The sequence below is a fragment of the Sinocyclocheilus anshuiensis genome, unplaced genomic scaffold, assembly GCF_001515605.1.
Source record: "Sinocyclocheilus anshuiensis isolate Anshui unplaced genomic scaffold, SAMN03320099.WGS_v1.1 scaffold1102, whole genome shotgun sequence".
NCBI classification, from domain to species: Eukaryota; Metazoa; Chordata; class Actinopteri; order Cypriniformes; family Cyprinidae; genus Sinocyclocheilus; species Sinocyclocheilus anshuiensis.
Window position 1 is genome coordinate 172,557 of NW_015539924.1, and position 20,884 is coordinate 193,440.

General features: G+C 36.1%; 2 protein-coding genes across 5 annotated transcripts in view; both read left to right on the forward strand.

The window, feature by feature from the left end:
• Positions 1 to 15,961, forward strand: part of dyrk4 (dual-specificity tyrosine-(Y)-phosphorylation regulated kinase 4) — a 33,077-nt gene extending 17,116 nt beyond the window's left edge. For 2 of the 4 annotated variants that reach the window (XM_016483686.1, XM_016483688.1), the window contains exons 2-14: positions 788 to 871; positions 3,430 to 3,573; positions 4,459 to 4,600; positions 4,772 to 4,935; positions 5,752 to 5,888; positions 7,830 to 7,970; positions 9,020 to 9,158; positions 10,175 to 10,256; positions 11,516 to 11,688; positions 11,988 to 12,048; positions 13,648 to 13,777; positions 13,873 to 14,039; positions 14,359 to 15,961. In XM_016483686.1, coding sequence (XP_016339172.1) covers positions 788 to 871; positions 3,430 to 3,573; positions 4,459 to 4,600; positions 4,772 to 4,935; positions 5,752 to 5,888; positions 7,830 to 7,970; positions 9,020 to 9,158; positions 10,175 to 10,256; positions 11,516 to 11,688; positions 11,988 to 12,048; positions 13,648 to 13,777; positions 13,873 to 14,039; positions 14,359 to 14,630 — 1,836 coding nt within the window. In that variant the 3' untranslated portion in view covers positions 14,631 to 15,961. The remainder of the gene's footprint in view (positions 1 to 787; positions 872 to 3,429; positions 3,574 to 4,458; positions 4,601 to 4,771; positions 4,936 to 5,751; positions 5,889 to 7,829; positions 7,971 to 9,019; positions 9,159 to 10,174; positions 10,257 to 11,515; positions 11,689 to 11,987; positions 12,049 to 13,647; positions 13,778 to 13,872; positions 14,040 to 14,358) is intronic. The other 2 variants (XM_016483687.1, XM_016483689.1) reach the window with 2 other exon arrangements.
• A 494-nt stretch (positions 15,962 to 16,455) lies between these two features.
• On the forward strand, positions 16,456 to 20,537 carry ndufa9a (NADH:ubiquinone oxidoreductase subunit A9a). The gene is made up of 11 exons (XM_016483690.1): positions 16,456 to 16,700; positions 17,568 to 17,738; positions 17,847 to 17,944; positions 18,024 to 18,115; positions 18,339 to 18,480; positions 18,637 to 18,739; positions 18,898 to 18,968; positions 19,057 to 19,133; positions 19,233 to 19,328; positions 20,120 to 20,186; positions 20,266 to 20,537. Exons 1-11 carry the CDS (start codon positions 16,646 to 16,648, stop codon positions 20,434 to 20,436), a joined length of 1,143 nt encoding a protein of 380 aa, XP_016339176.1. The 5' UTR covers positions 16,456 to 16,645; the 3' UTR covers positions 20,437 to 20,537.
• The last annotated feature ends 347 nt before the right edge of the window (positions 20,538 to 20,884 follow it).

The following is a 20,884-nucleotide window of genomic DNA, read 5'->3' on the forward strand; positions in this document are numbered from 1 at the left end:
GGATGTATTTCGCTGTATGTGAATGAATGCAGTTAAGTCCCAACACATCAGCATGGCTAAACCTCCCGCTGCTTGGCCAAAAAAACACCATATGTTTTGGACTCTGTAAATAATCACCCTGTGGATTAAGGGTGTGAGAGCCACATAAATCTCCAAGGTGTGTATACAGGCGAGATCATCCCGTTGTCTGTATGTTTCTTGGCCAATCTGTTTGACTTCTGCTACAGGCCCGCCAATATCCTCTCTTTGTATCTCACCTCCCCACCCCCACCACCACCACCCGAGAGGCTCTAAGTTTAGCTGGAGCTTTTCATCCGTCCTTATGCTGTCTGTCAGCGCAATTGACGCACGCTCCACCTGATTAAGATGGATGTGGGCCTGTTTTCTCGTATGTCCGCAATCATGACTGATTGTAGTCATCGCAGGTCCCCTGATATACTTGATCGCTCAGCGTTCGTGCTCAAGTGGAACATTAGTTAGGAGCTGATTGCTGTGAAGTGTGAAGTACCAGTCTGCAAATCACGACTGCCCTCTACTAAGAGGTCAAACTGCATCATGTGACGTGGTGGGCATCATTGAAATGCTATTAACGTGCTTTTGAATTAAAAACAAGCAACCTTGGTGTACTGAACATGAGTCATCCGCTGTGTTGAATAACATGGAGCGAGCGGAGATGAATCCTGGAGTTATATAGCCAGCATCCCACACGTTAAGACTGTGGATGTGGGTTGCGAGAGTGCGCCCACTCGTCACGCTCATGACGTCTTTCCTCCGCTCTCTTTCACAGTCAGCCAGACCCGAGGCTTTCCCTCACCTCCACAGGTCTCAGGCCGAGAACACAAAAATAGGACCCAACTGCACCTACTCACAGGTGAGACTATATTCATAGAGAAAGACATAAGAGGTTACTTAACAGTGATGATTCATTTGTATTGATTCGCGAAGGCTTTGTGAATCATTCTACTGTAAGGCTGATTCTGGCTGGGAGGAAAACTGTGAGATGGGTGCAGGGTATTGTGAACAATTTCGGTCTACCTGTTGAATCAAATCGGTCTAGGACACAAAGCGATTTCACTGACTGAAAGAACTCTTCGTGGATAATGCCTGACTAGAAATCCTACAAAATAGCTATATGATATACACTACCATTCAAAAGTTTGGGATTGGTATAGGATTGGGATAGGGATTGGTATATTCTTTATATTTTAAAGAAACTAATACTTTTATTCAGAATGCATTAAACTGTTCAAAAGTTACAGTAAAGACTTGTAATTTAAAAAATTTTTTCAAATAAATGCTGTTCTTTTGAACTTTTCTCATCAAAGAACCCTGAAAAAATTTATCATATTTCCACTAAAATATAAAACAACAATTGTTTTTAACATTGATGATAATAAGAAATTTTTCTTGAGCAGCAAATATATTAGAATTACTTCTAAAGGATCGTGTGACACTGAAGACTGGAGTAATAATGCTGAAAATTCAGCTTTGCATCACAGGAATAAATTACATATTAAAACATATTAATATAAAAAACAGTTATTGATCAAATAAATGCAGCCTTGTTGAGCATATGAGACTTATTTTTAAAAAATCGCACCAAACTCAAACTGCTGAATGGTATATAAATTATTCATTAAGAATTTCTCATTCTTTGTTTTATTTTGTTTAGCTAACATTTTGCTTGCTGGACGCACAGTCTAGCTTATATACTATGCAAATGTTTTTTTCACATATCATGTGTTTTTACTTGATCAGGCATTACGAACAAGGATCCTAAGCTGACTCAACTCCCCAGGTGGACCGAATTGTTTGAGTCACCATAATCACTGTAGACACTGTGGAAAACACGTTCCTCCAACGTTCAGATAATTGGTTGTCTGATTATTATATTTTACAGTTGGCATCATCTAATCTTGAATACTATAAATATACATGACTAAATATTATAATAAAATGTTGAAATTATAAATCATCTAACGTGACACAAGCTAGATATCTTAAAGGTGAAGCATCTGTAATTTCTGTGCCACTTGCGTCAATTTATCATAAAAAATGTAACATTTTTATAAATGTTAACTTAATAATAAATAGCAGTATTTACAAGACGTGTTGTGCAAAGACTTAAGTGAGCAGTTATTTTATGTAATGAATAAAAACAAATCAGCAAATCATCTAAACAAACTGATTCACTAAATTAATTGGACTTCCCAACACTATTACTCAACATTTTTTTGGCTGATGCTTATGTGTGAATAGGCTCTTCCTTTGTATGCCGCTATATATAGATGACAACGGATGATTCCTCCAAGCACCTATGGAAAGCGTTGTGTTAAATCTTTAATGTTGAGTGTGAAATGACCCCCTAACAGTTGTCATTAACTAAAAGCAATCTCTTCACAGGTGCTAACTGCTGCTCATAATAAAGTGCTTGGCATAGTGCCTCTGAATGTGGAAATGCGTTGATTCGATTGTGGTTTGAACGCACAGCTGTGGTACATTAACGGTGCACGTTGTTTACGCACAGCCTACTGTATTCTTGTAGGTCTCTGCAGGTGGCCCTATGCTGTATTTAGCTACTGTTTCTATGCGTCATGATCAAGTTGGCAGAAGCCGCAGTATCTTCAGAACACATGAGATTGAATATCGCATCTATCTATAGACACACTTGCTCTTTTTTCAGCCCAGAAGTTTGTCGAGCACTGGCTTTGAACCGTGAGATGGGGGAAAACCGGCAAGCTATGAACGAGCCCCTCCCTTGTGCAGTGCCCTACATTTGTTTCATTGCGAGGGAACCTTTCGTTTTACTCCTTCCATAAGAATATATTGAAAAAAGGAACAGTGTAGAGAAAGTCTGTATCATTCGCTCTTATTACACCCCAAATGTAAGATTTAGAGCATATATTTGTTCCTCTGATGGGGTGGGTTGTTAAAAACTGCCGTATCGCTGCTTTTGTCCCCACCTTGGTCTCAAGCGCCTCTGAAATTCCATCCTCTACGCAGGGGGTCCGGTTCACTGGGGCCGTTGGCCACTAGCCTTGTGTGAAGCTCACGTATCTTTCCCCCCATTTGGCCCTTGTTACTGATTTGTAGAGTTTTTCATGTTGAACAGTACTTGGAGTCTGAAAAGTAGAAAAAAAGAAGTGCCGGTAACAGTTTTGAACTTATTACTTATTACTAATGCATTCCCTTACTGGATCCTTGAACTTTAAAGAAGTTTACTAGTTTCAAATGACACCCTGGGTAGTGTGCTTTATAGTGTCATTTCTAATCACCCAGACACTGACGCTTTAACTCCGTACCGGCAACATGTCAGAATGGCCAGTACGCATGAAAAAGTGCCAGTACGCTAAAGACTAAAATATTGAAAATACTGCGTACCGGCCCACTTCAAGCACTGCTTAGAGTATTGTATCTTTTGTTCTTTAGAAGTGTGGGACGGGAGTTGGTACTTTGCCCCAGCTAGAGGCTCCAGTCAAACAAGTTCTGGTGACCAATGGCAAACTTCTGCATTCGAATGGAACCTTACCCAGTATCGTCAAACAACTGGTGCAAAGCACTCAAGGGAATCAGGTGGGATAACACTCAGAAAATGAAAATACAGTTATCATCACTCACTCTCATATCTATACAGTCTCCTATGACTTCTCTAGAATGCAAAACAAGATTTTTTTTAATGCACATTTTTTCCATATAACAACTGTTAACAGTAATTATGTCTGTCAATCTCCAAAAATAACAAATGGCCCATCAGAAATACCCAGTGTTGGGGAGTAACTAGTTACATGTAATGGCGTTACATAATTTAATTACAAAATAAATGTAACTGTAATCCGTTACAGTTACTGAGAAAAAAATGTGTAACTAAATTTGTTACTTATGTAAATGTCAACAATCACAAATATTTTTGTATTCATATTTACTATTTCTTGCTATGATTTAAAATCTGTATTTAACCTCAGAACAATCTCAAAGTAACAGTAATCAGTGTTGAGTACTACTGTAAGGTTAACCCTGCCTGCTTTAAATGTTTGCCAATTGAAAACATTAGAAATTTAAAAATCAAAAAGTAATCAAATGTAATCAGTTACATTAATAAAGTAACTTAAATAGTAATACTACTTATTACATTTTAAATAGGGGAACTTGTAATCTGTAACCTATATAACCTTCCCAACACTGAAAATACCATAAAATAAGTCTAAATGACTAGAATAGTGACCAAAATTTAAGTCTGTTCTTCACAAGCCTATGGTATAGCTTCAAAAGACTTGGAATATAGTGCACAAGCCGTATGGACCACTTTTGTAGTTTTTGGGGGATTTTTACAGAAAAAAAAAAAACAGTAGCATTTGGAATTAAATGAGGGTGAGTAAAAAATATATTTTTGAATATACAATTCATATAATGGCTACATAAAGACCTTTTCCAGTCTGACTTCCATTTCTTGTAACACAGGAGGAGAGACCTAGGCCACAGTTTCCCAATCGCTTTGGTTCATCTGTGGAAAACCTCTCCGAATCCTTAACTAGGAGCATCATCAATAAATTTGAGAAGATCAGGACATATGAGGGACAGAGGCTGCCTATGTCTCCAACAAGTATGAAGTGCTGGATTTTTGTTTGTTTCATGTATTTCAGAATTTAACCAATGCAATAATCACCTGAAAACAGAATTAGACCTCGCTAATGCTCTGGTAACTCTCTGGTTAATTGGATTATATACTGGTATGTTCACTATTTATGCATGTCTTCCTTCATCTTCCAAACAGCGGCACTGAAGCACTTCCAGAACCAGCTAACAGAATATGAGAAGGAGGAGATCATGGACTACTCTGAGATCTGGTATCTGGGTTTGGACACTAAGAAGATTGAGGGCTCCCAGGGATCCCCACAGAATTCAGGCTATGACGATGAGCATGGCAGCTACTTAAAGGTTAAATATGATATATCATATATCTTTCTGTGATTACATTACTTTTGCCTTCCAGTGTTATTTTAGTATTAGTGAGATACTATTATAGTTTTTATTAATATTTTGAATTCGTTTTTATTTTCATATTTTCCATTTTAATTTTAAAGTTAAAGTAATTTTGTTGTATGTTTTTCTATTTTTTTTTTAATATGTCTATATAGTTTTTATACATTTTATTTAACTTCAGGTTTTACTTTTAGTTATTTTAGGATGTTATAGTTAACTTGAACTAAATGAAAATGAGAAATGTTGCTTTGGCAGCTACAGTAGCTACAAGTTATTTTTTAGATTTCATTTTATTTCAGTTAACATTTATTCTATGGCTACTGGTAAACAGCTTAGTGGGTGACATACTGACCTCATTTTCAACTTCTCGATAAATGATGAAATTGCATTACAGCACGAGGCTGGCTAATTCAGCTACAGGCTGTCAGACTCTCATGTCTGATGTCCCACCCCATCTTCCATGAATGTGCCTTTTCAGAAAGACGTTCTTCAGGATTACTGGGCATTAGACTGAATGCCTTCAGGCTTGACGATTTAAACAGTCATACAGCAGGCATTTGCAGTCAAAACATGTAAACAGTGTCACATGTTGGACAGTCCCAATATGTGCCTGAGTGTTAAGATATAAACAAATGAGAAACATTTATGCATATCAATATTACCATTGAGATGTTTCTCCAAGTAGCAGGAAGTCTGCCACTGCAAAGGAGACGGAAATATTTATGCTGACCTGTTTGTCAGCTGACTCTGTCCTCTAAATACTCTGTGCAGGTCCCGCATGACCATATAGGCTATCGCTATGAAGTCCTGGAGGTGATTGGGAAAGGATCATTTGGCCAAGTCTTGAAATGTTTGGATCACAAGACAAATGAGATGGTGGCCATCAAGGTTATTCGGAATAAGAAGAGGTAAAATGAACCTCCAGTCCATGTGTTCATTCTCATTTCCATGCAATCTTTGGTACAATTGGGGTCAGCGGCCCCTAGGGGGTCCTTGGTGGTACTGCCAAGGGGGTCTGTCCATTATTGTTTGATTTCAAGCTAACTTTTGTGACAAAATGTATATATGAACTAAATAATAATATAATATTAAAATATTGAATTGAATCGAAATTTATTTGACAAGTTTATAAACTGTACAAAATACAAGTATCCCATACACTTAAAAAAAAAAAACTGTCAAGGATAAAAACACAATAAAGCCATTGGCTTATTTCCATTGCGGCCCTCGATGTTAATATAAAGAGTAAGGCTATGTACAGAAAGGACAAAGCAACAGTATCTCCTAATCAAATACTAATAAAAAAAAAATAGTAAAGATAATTCACAATTTAAACAAATGCAATCACTATTGACAATAAAACACCACAAAACAAGCTAACTATCATCACCAAACAGCCATCTTTTTACCGATCTTTAAAAACTCCAAAAATCTTTTACTCCCTTTATTGATAATGGTAAGTTATTCCATGCAATAGCACCAGTATATAAAAACGTATTTTTTCCCACCAAACTTTTACATTTACATGGACAAATATTAAAATTTCTACCGCTAGTATCATAGGAATGCTGTTGTCTCACCATATAAAAATGATTACAATTGAATTGATATTAATTAAAAATAATTACACTTCTTTTATTAATATAATATTAAGTTAAACTTAAAGTTAGAAGCTAAACTTTAGCTAAATGTTTCACTGTCCCCATTAGAAATAGCAATGAAAATATGCACAATATTAAAGACTACTGCCTTACTAAAATAAGCCTTTTTTCACACTTTTCCCTTCATAAGGCCATCAAAAGGTCTTTAATCAGCGCTTAACTGGGTCATAGCTTACACCGGACTTGATGCACTGAAAGGTGTTAAAAGGTGTCTGTTGTGTATCGCATTACGTGTCTGGGCAGAACTGATCTCATGCCCTTCAACTGCCATTTCACCTGCTTTGACTGATGCTTTAACTTTAAACCCTCTCAAAATGCAAAGCTCAGTACTGAAAACTGAATAGCTGCTCTGAATTTGCTTTCAGAAGTCTTTTTAGGTTTATATAATGTACAATATTTGCATTAAACAATTAGCTAGAAAGTCCAGGCTGTCTACAGTAATCCAAATACATTTTAAAATGCATCATTTTCTCTGTGTTTTTGCCTTCTGTCCACACTGAGATAATGTTTTTGTCCTGCGAAAATGAAACAAAAACGGCGTTTTCAAATGTAATGCCTTAGCATCTAAAATGTTGGACGTATTTCGTATATACGGATTTCTGTCATGAAACTCTAGATGGCGCAGTCCGACAGGTTCTAACTCAATCTGACATAATGACATCATCATTCACATGGCACAGCTGATTCTTTTCTTTTCGCCTCAGCAGCCAATGAGCTCGCTGCTCAACATTCAAATACACGGCTAGTACTTGCTGTAGCAGTTGCAGCGCACTTCAGAAACCCTCCACCTTCCCCAGCTCCACCTGTATAGATCTGCTACGGGGTGATTTCATGTATGTTATGGGGGTTATTTTATATATGTTATATGTGCAGCAGCAATATTTCTTACATGCTCACAGCAACATGTCTGTGGATGTATTCGCAGTAGCAAGTCTCTGTACTTGTTTTGCCGCAGCAGCAGCGATGCAGATCTATTCTGCCAAGACTAAATGCATTAACATTGTCATGTCCATTACCATGCTAAACACAGAGAGTTGTCATGACAGAACTGTAGTCCAAACAACTTTTTTGAAAATCCTATGCAGTGTCACTGTAGAAACACTGTCACATTGGGAAAAATAGTAATAATATTCTGCATATTGATAAAGTTAATAATAATTGGTAAGCTTTTTTTCTTTTGACCTTCAGGTTCCATCATCAGGCTCTTGTAGAGCTGAAGATCCTAGATGCCGTCCGAAGAAGAGACCGAGATAACTGCCACAATGTCATTCACATGAAGGAGTACTTCTACTTCCGCAACCACCTGTGCATCTCCTTCGAGTTGCTGGGGTGGGTGGAAAATACTGGAATCATTTAGATGGACACATAATCTATTTCAATTGATAGTATTAAATCTGTATAGTTACACGTGTTAAACATGGGAGTCACGTACTGGACTTAAATAGAATACTTCCCTGTAACTACAGCTTATTATAGACATCTATTTAAAGTAAATATAAAGCCATTTTACTACCATTTTTATGAGTGAAATGGGATATTCAACTAAAAATATATAAAATTAATTTTAAAAAGTACTGTAATTAATTTTAAATATATATTTTAGATATTTATTATTCCCTTTTGATTTCATGTTGGCTTTAAGTTTTCCAGTAGACCACATAGCCAAGGTAAAACAGGTAAAAAATTATGTTTTGTTGTTACAGATCATCATATTAGTTATGATTCATTAGTTAGATGTCACATTAGCCCGGGGTGGTGGTTTGTCCCGACGGTTGCCATATTTAAGTGTGAAGTGAGAGTTTCCTGGTGAAGACCTTTAGAGCTCTGGGTAAAGTGATCAATTAAGTCGCTTTGCAGGAAAAGCAGCTTCATCTCTGGCAGCCTGACCTTTAGAGGACATCAGATGCGTCCTCCCCGTCTTTGGTTACAGTCACAGAATCCTTTAGTTAATGCCTTGATTAGGCCCCTATCACTTTCCTTGCCCACTCATGGTGTGAAGTCTCCGATTACATCAGGCTGTTCACAGCTGCTGTTTTAGGCCTCCCTACTGCCAAAGATAATGACTTTCATGAGTTCCCTCTCAAAGGGCTCTTTAGCATAATGCTTAGCGGTTAACACACTAATAGTGAGATTTAGTTTTTATGGATGTGCTTAAAGACAGGAGGCTGTTGAGTGACAATGGATGTGTTTGTCCAAATTTCAGAGTGAAGTAGTGCCAAAAATGACTGTGCTGCCCTCTAGAGGCATTTAGATAAATGGCATACTGCCATACTCAAGTCCATATCTATATATAGTTCACAAGGTATTAGCCATTAACATTATCCTGTAACATTGTCACAGATAGCTACATGTTAATTGTACCTCTTGTCTCCATATAGAGCGAACCTCTACGAGCTTATTAAGAAGAACAACTTCCAGGGCTTCAGTCTGGGGTTGATTCGGCGTTTTGCTCATGCACTGCTCAAGTGCCTCCAGATGCTGCACAAAGAGAAGATCATCCACTGTGACCTTAAACCGGTAAACTGAAGTCTGTAAAGTGTGAAACACCCCAAAATTAAAAGCTAAATTTAAAAACTGCAATAAAAATGAATACTTTTATTCATCAAGCACGCGTTTAATTGATTAAAAGTGACAGTGAAGACATTTATAATGTTACAAAAGAGTTCACTTTCAAATAAATGCTGTTCTTTTGGACTTTCTGTTCATCAAAGAATCCTGAAAAAAATGTATCACAGTTTCCACAAAAAATATTAAGCTGCACAACTTTTCAATCATGATAATAAGAAATGTTTCTTGAGCACCAAATCAGCATATTAGAATGATTTCATGTGATCATGTGACACTGAAGACTGGAGTAATGATGCTGAAAATTCAACTTTGACATCACACAAATAAAATATATTTTAAAATATATGAAAATAGTGATTTAAACAGTGATTTTAAATTGTAAATATATTTCACAATGTTACTGTTTTACTGTTAGGTTTAGATTTTTTTTATCAAATAATTGCAGCTTTGGTGAGCATCATTTTTTAAATCTTACTGACCTCTAAGGGTTTTAACAGTATTTTATATTAAAATATATATTATTATGTAAAACAGGAATTAATTATTAATAAAAAGAATTAATTAATCAATCAATTAATTAATTGTATTATTACTATTATTAAAAAGAATACATTAAAATCAGTACATCAAATATTACTATGATGCAAAAATACTAAAATATGTATTTATTTAATTACATACTGTACCAGTAACCTTCTATTTTGAGTGGATTAGAAAATTATTATTATTATTTTTTTTTTACCAAAATACCCAATCTACCTTTTGCCCATAGAATGAAAGTGGATGGGGATCAGGGACAGCCATGGTCACCATCCACTTTCAAAGTTTGAGAAAGAGCAGCTGGACATTCAGCTGGATAACTTGTTTAGCTGTTTTCTAATTCAAATAAAAAAATACAAATGCATTCACCAGTAAAATGACCATTTTGACAAAACACCTGTAATCCTTTATTTTTGTCTTAATAGGAGAACATTCTCCTGTCCCAGAGGGGACAAGGAAACATCAAAGTGGTCGACTTTGGATCAAGCTGCTATGAGCAACAGAGAGGTAAGTGCCACACCCCTGTGTAATGAACACATCACCAGATTTATCCTGATTGTGTGATTTACACAAATTGTGTGATTTGTGTGATTTAACCTTCATGCTTTCAATGTGAAACTAGCCACAGCTAGACAGACCATCTTCTCAAACCTTATACACAGTAACTTAAACAACACTCGCACTCTTTTTACTACTATTGAGAGACTGACAAACCCCCCAAGTCAGATTCCCAGTGAAATGCTCTCAGACAGCAAATGCATTGAGTTTGCTTCCTTCTTTTCTGAGAAGATCAATAATATCAGAAAGGCGATTAGCACATCCTCAAGTTATGCAGAGGTCAGACAGGTTCGACTGCAATTTAAAAAAGAAGTTACTATGTCTGTTTTTTAAGCAATTGACAGCAAAATTTTGGAAGAAATAGTACAGCACCTTAAATCGTCAACCTGCTATCTTGACACACTTCCCACATCTTTTTTCAAAAGTGTGCTTAACTGTTTAGAAGCAGATCTCTAAGAAGTGGTGAACGCCTCAATTCTTTCTTTTCCAAAATCCCTGAAAACTGCAGTTGTTAAGCCCCTTCTGAAAAAGAGCAATATTGTCTTTAATTCTGATTCTGGCAAAATATCAGTGCTGATACTACTTAGTGGTACTGATCTTAGTGCTGCGTTTGACACTGTTGATCATAACATACTTGTAGAGAGACTAGAAAACTGGGTCGGGCTTTCAGGGATGGTAATCATCAAATGGTTCAGGTCATACTTAGAAGGGAGAGGTTATTATGCGAGTATAGGAGAGCATAAGTCTAAGTGGACGTCGATTGCACTGTATTTTATATATAATCATTTCCTATTTTTAACGGTTTTAAATTCATTTTAAATCAATTTTTAAATCATTTTAAAAGTTTTTAAATTCCTTGTTTTATTGTTGTGATTATTTTTTATGATTATTTTACTTCCTTTTATGTAAAGCACTTTGAATTACCATTGTGTATGAAATGTGCTATATAAATAAACTGGCCTTGCCTTACACCATATGGGGCAATACATAGCAAAATCTGCAATCGGTAGATTAGGCGCCATTGACATAGATTTGAGAAATGTTTTTTACTGTTCTAACTATGCAAGATTTTTTGCAGCATTTTAGCATTTGCATATAGCGTCATTTTCCCCTCCATTAAAACAGACCTGTGACCCAGCAATTGAGAAACAATGATTTAGTGTTATTTGAACCGAACTCTAATAGACCACTTGTATTCTCATCTGCAGTGTACACTTACATTCAGAGCCGCTTCTACCGCTCACCAGAGGTGATTCTGGGCCATCCATACAGCATGGCAATAGACGTGTGGAGTCTGGGCTGCATTTTAGCAGAGCTGTACACTGGCTATCCCCTCTTCCCAGGAGAGAGTGAAGTGGAGCAGATCGCCTGTATCATGGAGGTGAGAGACTGTATTAGCAGTCAAAGAAGTATTGAAGCCATGCAGTTACAACTAATGGGAGCTGGAGCTTTAAAGCTTTAAAATGGATGCAAAAACAGCATAAAAGTGTCATAACACCTTCACTCATAGTTTATTATTATTGCATAAAAAAAAGCATAAAAAAGAGTATTGGAAAGTCTTTGAATATGAAGTCTTCATATTCTGTGGATTAAAGTTGTTTAAATAACTATGTGCTTTAATGATTCTTTTATAGTTACTTGAAATGCATTAGTTGCTGAACATGATTTTTGATTTTGCAGATTATGGGACTTCCTCCAAATGACTTTGTTCAAACTGCATCAAGACGGAGGTTATTTTTTGGTAAGTAGATTGCTTACAAATAAGGGTAATACTTTACAAAAAGATTCCATTTGCTAACATTAGTTATGAACTAACAATGAAAAATAATTCTAAAACAGCTAGTTTCAACATTTACTTGTACATTATAAAAATCAAAATTTGTATCTGTTAATATTATTTAAAGGGGTCCTATTATGCTTTTTCACTTTTTGAATTTTAGTCCGTGTGTAGTGTGTATGTTTGGGCATAAAAAAGATCTTTAAACTTACGGTTGAGTGCATCAGACAAGACGACGAGGAAGAAGTGCTGCTGTACAAGGGCGTGTCTACGTGGTGGCCAGGGGTGGCACCGGCCCCCACTGAAATTTGGCTGGCCACCCCAGGTGCCCCCCCTACCAGATGTCTTGCCATAGGCTTGTTTTTAGTAAATTTCAAATTTTAGGCGGTTTCTATAGTGTGATCTTAATGACAATGTCGAGGGCGCATAATGTTACACGATCCATGTGCGCGAGGACGAATCTCTCCACTCTCAAGCGGATTTCCTTCACTCACACAAAACTGGACGTGTGCTTTTAAATATTGTTCTTTTATGAATTGGCTCTGCTCTCGCTCAGATACTGCGTGTACATGCTCAAACGTTGTCTTCGCATCACTGAAGACGAAGAGATTTTTTTCTAATTCAGGTGAGGAGTAGGCTTATCTCACCAAATGGAAGCAAGCTGATTATAGTCAGCCTTCTCTAGTTATTTATTTTATTAATAGCCTACTTATTTTAGTTAAGTGCTTAAATTGTAAATATGCATTTATTCAATTATTTTATTTATGAGTGTACACAATGTATTATAACATACTATATATTACATTTTATATCACTGTATTTCTGAAGGAAACCGACTGTCTTCAGAAAATTACTGCTTTGTATACAGCCGTTACCGGGGAAACCCTGATCTCTACCACTCCAACAGCGCCTCCTGCTGGCAGAGAATGAGTTTGCATATATATGCCACCTGGGAAACACTGGACTATGGTATAAATAAATTCATCAAATTGATATGGCAATATTGACGCCATCCTTCACTAAACTGGAGCAGACGGAACTGCTTTGGCAAGGGGCGGGGCAGTGCTAAACACCGTCTAAGCTGTTCGCTAATCACAATGCACTGGGACAGCTAACCAATCACAACACATTTAGTTTTTTGGAAGGCGGGCCTTCATCAAACCCGGAACTAATCGAGCCTTTTGTGCCAGGATGGGGAGAAAGGTATTGTAATAATGTAAATTATGTAAAAAATAATGCGTTTTTCGAACCACCAAGCATGAGAGCATGTTCTAGTACACCCCCAAAACAAATTCAAGACATTGTAAAAGAGCATAATAGGACCCCTTTAATGGTCCTGAGCTGACATAAACTAACAATGAGTGGTTGTATTTTTTAATAACTAACGTTAACAAAGATTAATAAATACTATAACAAATTAATTGGTCATTATTAGTTCATTTTAATTAGTGCATTAACAGGACCTTATTGTAAAGTGTTACTCAAATAACATTTAATTAAAAATGACTTTGTTCATGCTAATTTATTTTGACTGATGTCTTAACATTAAAATGTTTCAATAAGATTCCAAAGGAAACCCAAGGAATATCACCAACAGCAAAGGGAAGAAACGTCGACCCAACTCAAAAGATCTTGCCAGTGTGTTGAAGACCAATGATCCTCAATTTCTTGACTTCATTCGACGTTGCCTTGTGTATGTATAGTAAAGTAATAATTTGATTTCATATTTATTACCACCACAACACACATAACTAGATTTTTTCAACCTGTACCGTTGGGTTCTTGTAGGTGGGATCCCACAAAACGCATGACACCTGATGAAGGGATGCAGCACGAGTGGATCACAGAGGGACGTCTCAACAAGCTCCATCCTAAACCCCGGCCTATCCGGAAAGACATTGACAACAATTATGAATTCACTTACCGCAAAGCGACTTTAAACAGGACAAGCAAGGGTCAGAATATGTTCTTGTACAATAATGATTGATTATAACTATTGGTAATGATATACAAGTGCCCTAAACATGTTTGGATACTCAAGTCTTCCTTAAAAAATATCTTGAATTAATTCATTTTTAATGAATAATTTTGAAATAAATTAAATGTTATATAATTGTTATAATAATTCTGAAATATGATTACATTCAATATTTTATTAATATTTAATTTAATGTAACATTTTAATTTAATATAATTACATGTCATTAATTTTAATTAATTTAACATTTTATTATGTTATGCAAAATATAATTTCTATCTTTTATCTTTCCATAGCTGATAAATCTGGTTCTGACGACAAACTTAAGAGGGTCAGTGACACAGCGACAAGCAAAGGAGGCAAGATGGCATCAGAAGAGCGTCTGCGTCCTATAGGAGCTTCAGCCGAGGAAGACAACAGTGAAGACACAGGCAAAAGTGTGAGCAAAGACAGCAAGTCGGACTCAAGTGGAGAGCGCTCCGTTCAGATCATCATCAAACCTCAGACAGGCTCAAGCACTGATTCTTCAGAAGGACAGGAGCCTCAGTTTCTCCCTCCTATTGTATAACACCCCAAAGAAAAGAATGAGTAATGTTTTTATTGCGTATGGTTTATAATTCAGCCGCTTGGTCTGGACTTACCTAATGTGCGGCTTAGACCGTTTGACTTCTTGTTTGGCAAAAAGTCAAACAAATTATTTATTTTTTAGCAGTTTCTTACTTGTGGTCTGTAAAGTTGCGGTCACACTAGAGTTTGAGCATCCAAAAATTATTTGATGACAATTTTGGCTAGAGGATATGATGCTGTAAGGCTTCTGTTTTTAATAATGAATAAATCACACAAAATCACATAAATAAATGGAGCCTCTATTTATAGTCTAGTGTGACCACATCTTCACTCTCCAGTCTAGAGGAATTAGATTAGTGGTCAAAGAGTGGTAGTCTGTGTTTTTGACTATTCGAATGATTTGATTTCTAAGTAAAGTGAATAATTTGGTATCATTTTGGTGCTTGTGATGTATTTTGAAAGGATTATTATTATGAGATTGTTTGTAACACTAGCATATTTTGCAGAGCATCATGCTATGTGCATGTTTATTGGGTCTAGTGTGCTTTTTCATTTTTCTTTTCAAAGCATCAAAGCTTTTAGCAATGTCATTAATAGAGCTAAAGGTGAACTTGGGTACCAAAGCTGCTTTATTGTGCAATATTACTGCATGGATTAACAGTGTTTGTATGCTTTGTTGTCATTTGCCAGGTTTTTTTATTATTATTATTTCTATGAGTTTGTAAGCTGTCGGTGCAATAATTACGGAGCCAAAGAGATTAATTATATATGTTTTTGTTCTAGAGAAACACATCCTCTGACTAAATCTGATGGAAAGCACACTAGATCATCAAAATATGCACAATACTTGCATGATTGTATTGATGACGACCGATAATGATGGCAATGTTGATGATAATGGTTATGATTTAGATTTAGAGGGAAGGTCAAGAATGTTGCCGTTTAAAGTAAAATTAGTGGATCGTTGTATGTTTATACAGAATTAAAAATACAACATTTTCTGGATAGTAATAGTATATTTTCCTGTATATAGAGTTCTTAAGGTAAATACCATGCACCCTGTGTGGATGCCACAAAGTCATGTAAACATTAGACAAGGTTTTACTTGTTCTCATTTTGTTTATCTGTTATAATTGTTAAAGAGATTTTTACTACCATATGCTATCTCTCTCCCTTGTTGTTGCTTGACAGTTTTGTTTATGGGATTTTAGAAGAAAGTTTTGGATCAAGGGTGTTAGGTAGTGCCTTTCAGTATTAGAACGAAATCATTTAAATTGTCTCTTGAATAATGTCTGTAAAATACTGTCATACCCATGACAATAAAGATGTAATACCGTACTGAATGTGATTTTTTTTTAATGCAAAACTTGATCTGGACTTGACTTATTTATTCAATATAATTTATTTAGCCCAAAATAGATTGTATGTGTTTATCAAGGGAATTTTTATTCATTACTACTACCCTAATGAAATTCTGGTAAATGTAATACTTAAGACTCTTTTAAAGTTATTATAGTCTATTCTTTAAAACTATAGTAATTTTTTTTAAGTATTTTGGAACTGAAAGGTTACCCAAACTGATAAATAACCAATAACATGGAGAATAACTTGTCTTTTCCTGCTTGTCAAAGCCCTGTGTAGCTTAGTTTAGAAACTTATTTAAATTTTCCACATGTGGATAATTATCATCACAATTATGTTACACAAGGCGGTTGGTTATACTGCGTTTAAACAATAAAATAAGTACAAATAATACATAAGTACTTTTATAGGTTTACCTCAACTCGTAATATTAGTGCAAAGTGTGGGGTAAATCCTTTATATAGGCTAATGTCCGAACACGAAGCGTTGTTTACTTTTAGTAATACATTTATAGCTTAGTTTTTGCTTCTTTGAGGTATTTAACACCATATAAAAATATTTCTATAAGTTCTTACCGTACCATTCAGTTTTCGCTTGTTTCGCTTTGCGTTTGACTCTCCTCAGCCTCCGTCCTCCGTGCTGACGGTCAGAATCATGGCGGTTGTCGCTCTGATTTGCCGTCCTGTGGGTGTCCTTCCCAAGCTTTCAGGTGAGTTCGCAGTTAGATTACTTTACCATACAGACAATGTGACTGTACAGAAACACTAATATTGCTGAGAATGTTAACAAGACGAATGATAAAGCGATTAGATGATGTTTAAACAAAATCGTTGTCTTGTGTTTTGTGACCCCGGCTGAAGACATCAGGCCTCAGTTGTGCATTAGTACAGCTGCAATATATTACGTTACTATTGTCAGTTATGTCATTTAAAACTATAAACACGGGCAGTTTAGCTGTAGAACCTTAGTTTTGTCACATTTTCTGCACTTAATGCAGTAATTGTGTAACGTTACTGTGTGCCGTGCAGCATAACCGGAGACAATGTCAACACATACCTATTAATAGACATCACAAGCGCACATACGATACCCAGAATGCTTATTTTATCAATTTCTATTTCCTTTATACGTTCTGCAACCTTTAACATACAATATTTTTATGCTAAGTATTGTTATTCTGAAAGTCGTACTGCTTTTTTTCCACGGTTAACCCTGTAAAGCCTGACAAATGAAAAGATAGCCAGAAAACTTTTTTTTTTTCATTGAATAGTTTATTGTAGGTTTAGATTTTAAAACATTTAGTTTTTAAACTTTGCATATCTGTTTTATGTTTTGTCATGTTGAAGGCATTGTTGTAGAAGATGTGTTATAAAGAAATTATAATTTGTGTACAACAGATTTTTCAGCTAAGTTTTGATTGTTGATTGTCATTTAAAGGCCTTAGAAATGCATGTACCAAGTATTATACAGTAGGCTTTATAGGGTTAAGATACAGTTTAATCAATGTACTTGAATTGTTGCTGTAGACATACTTATATATTTTTGTTTTTACATGGTTTATTTCTTCTGTCATCAGGCACCTGTTCTCCGGTTTTGCTGGCTGCTGGTCCTGTGACGGTTCAGCACAGGAAGATCCACCATGCCATGGTGCCCAGAGGAAAAGGAGGCCGCTCATCCTCCAGTGGAGTAGCTGCGACAGTGTTTGGAGCCACTGGCTTCCTGGGGAGATATGTTGTCAGCCGACTCGGTGAGTCATGATATTATTCATCGTAAAAACCTGAATGAGCCTCATTCACTTATATACTATCCATTGCCATTTCATTGGTTTGAAAAATAAAGTATGGGTTTGTTTTAGGACGTATTGGCTCCCAGATCGTGATTCCTCACCGATGTGACCAGTACGATCTCATGTACCTCAGACCTATGGGCGATCTGGGCCAGATCATCTTTATGGTAAATGCATTCACCACCATTTGTCTTATTTCCAGAAGAAGAGTTTCCTCTCTTAATATGCTTTTTGATGCTTTTACAGGAATGGGATGCAAGGGATAAGGAATCGATCAAAAGAGCGATTTCTCACTCCAACGTTGTGATCAACCTTGTGGGAAGAGAGTGGGAGACCAGGTACTAGAAAATAGAGCTGCATGATTTAGGGAAAAAATATCATTGTGGTTCTGATAAAAATTGCAATGTGATTGTGATTTCAAAAATATGATTAAAAGAAATGATTGAACTAAATTCTTTCTAAACGAAACAATTTTTACTCCGATACCTCGAGGTGGTCTGTAGATGTATTCGAATAGATTATGTTTCTATTAAACATGCTGTCTTTTTTCCTCTTTTAAAGCAACTACAAGTTCGAAGACGTCTTCGTCTCCATCCCCCAGCAGATCGCAAGGGCAGCTCGTGAAGCCGGAATCAAAAAGTTCATCCATATGTCCCACCTTAACGCAGATATCCGCAGCCCTTCCAAGTACCTAAGGAATAAGGTAATGGTTTAATAATGTAACATGCTTAATTAAAAACCATAGGTGTGCCAAAAACCAAATAGCAATTTAGGCTGCTAAGGTAGATAAAGTCAATAGTAATGCATTCTACAAAGGTAAAGTGGATAATTGTGTCATAACTGGTCATAACTCCTGCAGGCTGTAGGTGAGGCAGTGGTGCGGGAAGAGTTCCCTGACGCCATCATTATGAAACCTTCTGAGTGCTTTGGAAGAGAGGATAGGTTCTTGAACCACTTTGCTAGTAGGTGTCTGATTATGTCCAGAAATCAGTTACTGATTGTAAATATTAAAGAATATACCTTGTGTGTTTTGTGATGACAGAAGTAGAATTTGTTCTGTCTTAAAGGGACAGTTCACCCAGTTGTTAAATTGATATTTCCTGTTATTGCTGTTGTTTAGACATGCGTTGGTTTGGCAAAGCTGTTCCTCTTATTGCAATGGGCAAGCAGACAGTCAAACAGTCTGTTCATGTGAGTATCAACCAATTTGAACACAAGTAAATGTAAATATGGTTTATGATTATTTCAGATTAAAGATGCAATATTTGACTTTTTAAAGGTGGTGGATGTGGCCAAAGCAATCGTCAATGCCATTAAAGACCCCGATGCTAATGGGAAAACATATGCATTAGTTGGGTATGAACTAGCCCAATTTCTCTTTTTTTCAAATTCACACTTTCCGATCTATGATTTCTTGTGTCCGAAACAATGTGAAATGAATCTCTTGCTCCACAGGCCCAACCGGTATCTACTTCATGACTTGGTGGAGTACGTATATGCCCTGGCCCACAGGCCGTATTTGGCTTACCCTGTACCTCGCCCTCTCTATCAGTAAGCATTTCCTAAAAAATCTCTTCACATTACTTATCTTAAAGGTGAAGTATGTTAATAGTGTCACCTAGACAGGGTTCCTGCAGGTTTTCTGAAGGTAAATTTTAAGAGGTTTGAAGACCTTTTTAAGACAAGGAAAAGAAAATGTAAGGAATAAATTGAAACTATAAAATATAATACTTTTTATACAAGATCTCAATTACTTTATTTTATCCAAAAAAAAAACTTATGGCTTGAATACAAACACTAGAATATATAATTATATCTATTACTGTACCTTCTGACCACTTCATCAGTAGTTTTGTCTTGTTTCCAGTGTAAATGTTTAAACATTCTTAAATCAACTTCTACATTTACTTAAGCGAAGTTGCATAAAATAAGAAGTCTTGTTTTATTAGAAGTGAGTTTATGCTTAAAAAACAAGAACAAATATCTGGCAAGTTGAAAAATCAACTCAATGCAAAGGGAAAACTAGTTTTGTATACCCCATTGACAAATGTTTGTTCTTGTTTTAAGCATAAACTTTTCAGAAATCAAGACTTAATATGTTTAGTTTTCGTCTCGAGTAAATTTAACTTGATTTGAGGAGGTTTAGATATTTGTATTGGAAAACAAAACAAATTCTGAGGAAGCTGTAGATCTTTTGTTGTTGTTGTTGTTGTTGTTGTTGCACTGAATACAACATTTAATGGGTCAAGAAAATGTGTCATACAAAAATCATACAATCTTCACCTTTAACCTGACAATTTACAGAAGTTTACATACATTCCCTTTGTGTTTTCTGGTTTTAGCCTCATTGCAAGATTTTTTGAGATGAACCCATTCGAGCCCTGGACGACCCGTGATAAAGTCGACCGGGTATGTGTTTTAGAGCATTACAAAATTAGATATTTTGTATGTTGTCAAGAACATAAATAGTTGAAACTGTCTTTTGTAGTTCCACACAACGGACATGAAGTACCCTGACCTCCCAGGACTGGAGGATTTGGGCATCACACCGTCCTCCATCGAGCAAAAGGCCATTGAAACGTTGCGTCGTCATCGCCGTTTCCGCTACCTGGATGCTGAGATCGGAGAGACTAAACCCGCCAAAACAGTCAGCTATTAAACAAGCGGCAGTTACTCCTGTGTCCAGTCAGATCTCTGCTGGTCCTCACGTGTTGTCTAGTTTAACTTTTTTCTGTACATAAATAAAGATATTCAACCTTATATCCTTGGCATGTTTTTTTTCCCCTTGTTTGAGTGTGATGCATTATCTTATGTTTGCCCCACAAGTGTAAGAAAAAATTAAAGATGGGACAAATGTGATTTTAAAAATGTGAGATGTTTTGTGAACAACAGTTGCAAGAGTTTATATTTAATATTCAGTGTCTTTAAAATGACTTGTGATCTGTATGCTAAGTTATAGGGGCTGTACAAGTTTGATAGAAATTAGTATTGATCGCATGAAGATCAGGCTATTCAGTTTATTTTTTTAATTCAAGAGTTTTGTTTTCTTGTGTTGCTACATCCGATCCCATGTTTCTTGTTTAAAAATATATTTTCTAACAAAAAAA

Coding starts and splice junctions, on each gene's coding strand:
- ndufa9a (XM_016483690.1), top strand. CDS start 16,646: ATGGCGGTTGTCGCTCTGATTTGCCGTCCTGTGGGTGTCCTTCCCAAG. Junction 18,116..18,338: donor GGAAGAGAGTGGGAGACCAG/GTACTAGAAAAT, acceptor CCTCTTTTAAAG/CAACTACAAGTTCGAAGACG. Junction 20,187..20,265: donor CCCGTGATAAAGTCGACCGG/GTATGTGTTTTA, acceptor TGTCTTTTGTAG/TTCCACACAACGGACATGAA.